Source organism: Otolemur garnettii, unplaced genomic scaffold (assembly GCF_000181295.1).
Source record: "Otolemur garnettii isolate 467f Iridium unplaced genomic scaffold, OtoGar3 scaffold00032, whole genome shotgun sequence".
Taxonomy (NCBI): Eukaryota; Metazoa; Chordata; class Mammalia; order Primates; family Galagidae; genus Otolemur; species Otolemur garnettii.
Window position 1 is genome coordinate 10,980,637 of NW_003852427.1, and position 5,547 is coordinate 10,986,183.

General features: G+C 46.3%; 1 protein-coding gene across 1 annotated transcript in view; it reads left to right on the forward strand.

Moving 5' to 3' along the window:
- The window catches only part of PXYLP1 (2-phosphoxylose phosphatase 1), a 60,509-nt gene that overhangs the window by 27,450 nt on the left and 27,512 nt on the right, over positions 1-5,547 (forward strand). The window contains exon 2 of the mRNA XM_003789444.3: positions 357-484. Coding sequence (XP_003789492.1) covers positions 406-484 — 79 coding nt within the window. The 5' untranslated portion in view covers positions 357-405. The remainder of the gene's footprint in view (positions 1-356; positions 485-5,547) is intronic.

The following is a 5,547-nucleotide window of genomic DNA, read 5'->3' on the forward strand; positions in this document are numbered from 1 at the left end:
GGTCATGGTAGGGCACGCTGGTCCTCATGAAGACTTCCTTCACTGGGACTTTGTAAATGCTCAGTAAACATCCTTTACATTTTTCTTTGGAAAGGTCATGCCTGTGCAATATCTCACTCCCTATTGATGTCAGATAAACGAGGCATTCATGCACGGGTTTCCTCTTGTTAACTGGAAGGCAGCATTCTTGCTTGGGCTTATCTGGGGGCAAAGACTAATCATAAAGTGTGCTATTGTTCTCCAGCTAGAGATTCACGCTTCCCTGCCAGGGGACCAGACTAATCGGATTATTTTCAGTTGACAAACTTGGTTGTCCATCTCTGAACACTTGTTTATTGCCTCTGTTTTATTCACAGGACATGTCCCCAATTTGAGGTGAAACCATGAAGAGGAAATAGAAGGAGAATGCTTTTCCGCAACCGCTTCTTGCTGCTGCTGGCCCTGGCTGCGCTGCTGGCCTTCCTGAGCCTCAGCCTGCAGTTCTGTGAGTAGAGCAGGTGTCACCAGGGTGTGGAGGGGAGGATATTTCATTCTGAAACAGAGGGCCCAGGCTTGTGGGAAACAAGAAGGCCTCAAAGCCTTTTTTTAAAAATGAACAAGGAGGTTGGAAACAACTAAGTCTTTTTATTGTTGGCGCTCACGGTGGACGTTTGCAAACAGGATTCTAACTCACCGAGCAGTGCTCAGGGAGTGCTCTTTTGACCTGGATTCCCAGACTGCCTGGTTACTCGCAGATTCTTAGTTCAGACTTCCCAGGTGGAGACAACGAGTGGCCCAGTTTGACTTTCGTGCTGAGATACACAGCAGAGGTGTGTGTCCACTGAGGGCTGGGTGTCCATTTTATATCTAGTCAGCTGTAGGGCTGGAGTTGTTTGGGGCAAGGTGGAGCGGGGGGCGGGGTTCAAGACACTAGTATCAAGCTTGCCCCCGGGCAGCAGGAGATTTGCCTGATAAATCCCATGTGTCCAGGTAAGAGTGTCCTGAGGAGGCCAGTCCACTGGGATCCTAGTGCTGAGGCTGTGCCCCAAATCTGTGCATACCACAGCTCCCCCAAGAGTGGATGTCCTCAATCACAGATCTGGCCCTGGGACCTTCTTGGATGCAACCCCGCAGTGTGGCCCAGTGAGGCCCCTTGTCCTCCTGTGGCCCCTCTCTAATTAGCACACTCAATGAGTGCCAGCCGATGCTCTGTGCCCAGATCCTGGTGCCCGCTATCCGGAGTGCCTTCTCCTCACCCATCCTACCCTTTCCCTTTCATCCCTGCCTCTTCTGCCCAGGAACCTTCCAGGAGTCCCCAAGGGTTTGGAGCTTCTTTGGTGTAGCCATAAAAGCTTTGGCCCGGTTCCCTTCCTCTCAGTAACCGTACAGGGTTGTAGTCTTCAGTTCTGGGTCCTTTCCTGCTACAAGACTGTCTGCTCTTTGAGAGTGGGGAATGTGTCCTTTTTCCCTCTATATCCCAGGAACCAGCGGTGCCCAACACATAGTAGGTATTTCATAAATGTTTCTCGAATGCGTGACTCTGTGCCTGCTCTGAAAAGCACATGGACCCCAATTTTCTTTCCCTCTGCTGCTGTGTACTTGAAGCTGAGAAAGTGTCTATATAGTGCCAGGCTTTGTGCTTTTGCTGTCACCTGCCTTCCCTCCACTGACTGCCTCACCCTAATGGGTGGGAAGTAAGCAGTTGGCACCCATCACCACCCAGGGCATCTCTGTGAGGAGGTGGCATTTGTGTCACAGTGTGAATGATGGAAGGAAGGGCAGGTGGCTTAGCGAGTGGAATGTGAGTGCACAGAGGAACATGGGAAAGACTTGGTGTTAGGAATAGGTGGTGTGAAGTGAGGAGGCTTCCAGCAAGTTCCTCTTACTCACCTCCAGCGGTGACATATTCCCATGCACGCATCTGGTGCATATCACAGGTTATTTCTAACAGTAAAGGGAGTTGAAAGTACTCATTTTATCCTTCCAGAATTGGAAAGGAGGTCAAGAGAAGGTGGGCACCAGAAGTTTAAAAATACTCCAGATGTAAAATAGGAATCCTTTCCAAAAAGGGTGGCAGGACTTTCAGTAGTTTAATTGTTTGTAACATTTCATTAAAAATTTTCCATCCTTTGGTTGGAGTGGTAGGATGTTACAATCAATCCTGATTTTTATTCTGAGAAGCTGACAGGTTCTCAGACGTGAATGTGGGTTACTTGTGTTTGCGGCATTTCTCTTGCATGAGCTGGTTTCCACGTCACTGAATTGGCCTGTGTGTTTTGCTTATATAACTCCTCTGAAAGTACCTTCTGTTTTAGGAAAGCCAATTTTCAGCCATAGTTTTTAAAGGAAAATTTTGCAGGGTAAATTAGCCTGACTGGGTCTGAGCTCTTTATTCTTGGAGACATTGGAGTTCGGAAAGATATTAAGATATGGACGTCCTTACTGCTCTTCTACTTCTAGGTAAACTGTAACTTTGGGATTTCTCCATTTCTGTACAAATGGAGTTTAATTGCTTCATTTATTTAATTGCTTTATTGGTTGCTTATTATTGTGGGGTAAGAAACTGCACTAATTCATAATGTAAAGGTTTATGCTTAAGTAACATGGATGTTCTCATTCTTACCCTAAAACATATGGACTTTTTCTTTGCTATGTGTTTTGACAAACTCTTGAATACCAGATTAGCACATAAACTAATTTTTAGTAATACGTTTGAGGCAACTAAATGTAAATTGGTTTTCTCATGTTTTAAGTAAACAGCATAGTCTTGTTTTCTGAAATGATTATAGATTTTATTTTGTCTTTTTGGTAGCTTGTGTTTTCTGATGTTTTTGAATATGAAAAAGATATTACCCAGCTTATGATTCAAAAATTAGCTATTTAAAATAAGCATTTCTTTCTCTGGGTACAGAAAGGGCATAATGAACTTGCATATATTTATCGAGTGCTTATGGACGCGTGACATTTTTCTACACTGTGGGGGTAGACGAAGTAGGGAAGCTTCCACAAAAAAGATGAAGATACTGGCTGGCCCCAGTACAGTGGTGTTTACAACGAATTGATCGCAACCAGTTACAGATTCCTTTGTTCCTTCTCCCCTCCCGCTGCTTCGTTTGACTAGCCCAAAGATGCTGCTCACAGTTTCTTAAAACATGTTGATCTTAAATGGTACTCATGATCTCCTATATGCCTGCAGTCCTTAGTAAAATCATTTATCTTATATTTTGACGTCCTTGATGTTTCCAGTTTGGAAATAGGGGCATTCTGAAATTCACTTGAATTACAGAAGGGAATGAGTATGGCACAAATGTTTTCAGCTATTATAGTTAAAATACACACAAGTGGAAACATAACTTCTCCAATTGAAGGACTCCTTTAACGCAATAAGGGAAGACCATCAGGATGTAAAGGCTTACAAATCATGAGCTACGTTTCTCTGCTCGTTTGTAATCACCAGCTTTTCTGCGTAACCCAGCATTTCCTTGACGCTCATTCTGCCAGGTTACCACCGCCATTCTCAAAATGGCCGTGTGACAGGAGCAGGCAGGCTCTGGAATCATAACCTTGGGTTTGAATGTCAGCTTCCCCAGTAAGCAGCTGTGTGTCCTGTATCTTCTTCTGTAAAATGGAGTTAATTGTTGTTGCTTTGCAAGGTTGGTATGAGAACAGAACTTTATGGGAAAACTCTTGGCTTATGAAAGCATAGCCAACATAAACCTTTCAAGTGAACCAGTACGAAGTTTCAGCTAATGCACCATCATCAGAAAACCAGGGCTTAACCAGAAGGTTGCCAGAGGGGATGTTACATCGGCTTTCGGGTAGGCTTTCGAAATATATCATCCATGTATTTGTTTTTAATTAGAGTACAGTGGTCACGATGGGGGCTGTTTATACTGAGCATCGAGCGCCCATATCTGGGATTGTCCTCTTGACCAGGGTTGATTGACTTCAGTGGGGTCAGAGGGAGATGTTGAAGGTGAACTAGAGATTCAGATTCCCAGTTGCAGAAGTAAAAGCCAGAGTTGTCTTCCATATCCCTTTTCAAGAGAAGTCAGCCTGTGACTGACTACCAGGTGAATGTGGAGACGCATTTCAGTTATGTGTGAGGAGGGACTTCCTGGTGGTCGGTGCCACGCAGAGTTGGAGCCGGTGGTGTGTTTTTCCTTGTTGGTGTCTGCAGGCCCTGCAGGTTGCTCTCTGAAAAGTAGAGTTATTGGGCAGGTCACTGGGCCTGATCCCATTTAAAGTCTTTAAATTCTGAGGTTTCATGAATTTTATCTTTCCTTGCTAATCCAGTGCCAAGATGTGCAACTTAGTTTTTAGCAAATATTCCTTACATTTCCACCATGAGTTAGACCCTAGACTGGGAGTTTAGTCCCCCTCAAGGACCCCAGGGGGCTTTCTGTCCCATAGAGGAGAAGCACAGGTAGCCATGGGGAACGCCATGTCTGGTGTGCTGGGATGGGTAAGAGGCAGCAGGGCAGTGGGGTAGAAAGGATGTGGACTTGATCCAGACTGCCTGGGTCAGGTCCCTGGCCTGCCACTTACCAGCTGTGTGACCGCACTCAAGGCATTTACCTTCTCTGTGCCTCAGTTTTCTTGTCTGTAAAATGAGGGCAATCTTAGTTCCTCTTTCATATGGTTGTAATGGATTCAGTACACCTGAAACAGGGCCTAGGCACATAGTAATCACTCTATGTGTTTGTTAAATCAAGTGAGAGATCATTTATGGCAGGACAGAGAATTCAATCCAGCCCAGGAGTCAGAGAAGACTCCCAGAGGAGGTGACATCTGAGTTCATCTTGGAGAAAGAATGGGAGCAGATCAAGGACAGAGCTGGGAAAGGCATTCCTGGTAGGTGGAGGTGGGTGTGCCAAGACCGAGGGAGCAGGAACAGGCCAGGTTGGTAACCTGTGTGTAGCTGTGAAGGTAGAACACAGGCTAGGGGCCACTCCCCATCACCACGTCACACCCGAAGGCTGTGGGGAGCCCCTAAAGCAAAGACGCCATCAGACTTGTGTCTTGGAAAGACTGCAGTCCACTCCAGTGTTTTCCGGGGGTTTCCCGAGCACCTTGATCAGATCACCTGGGGAGCTTGTTAAACATGCAGGCACACAAAACAGCAAAAGAGCAAATTTTGTGCCTCTCCTTACAGAATCATGATCTTGGTAGGAATGGAACCCAGAAATCTGCACCTTTTGCAAGCTCCCTGGGTGAGTCTGATACACACAGAATCTGAGAACCACCAGGCCAGAGACTGGCGAGGCTAGGAGGCAACTCAGAGGCTGTTTTGCTCATCCAGTAAAAAGCTGAGGGTGGCCCAGGTGAAGGAATTGGCCTAGAAAGGAGGAAGCAAAGCCAAGAGATGTCATGATGGTGCTGTGGGACTTTACAGCTGATTGGTGTAGTGGGACCGGGATGACGGGGTGCTCTCAGTGGCACCCAGGAGTCTGGCTCAGGTACTTGAGTAGATGCTTCATTTAAGCATGTGTTTGTTCACATCCTCCCCATCTGGGGTAAACCTGCCAAAGGCGGAAGGAAATGCCCAGAACAGACTGGGAGGACAAC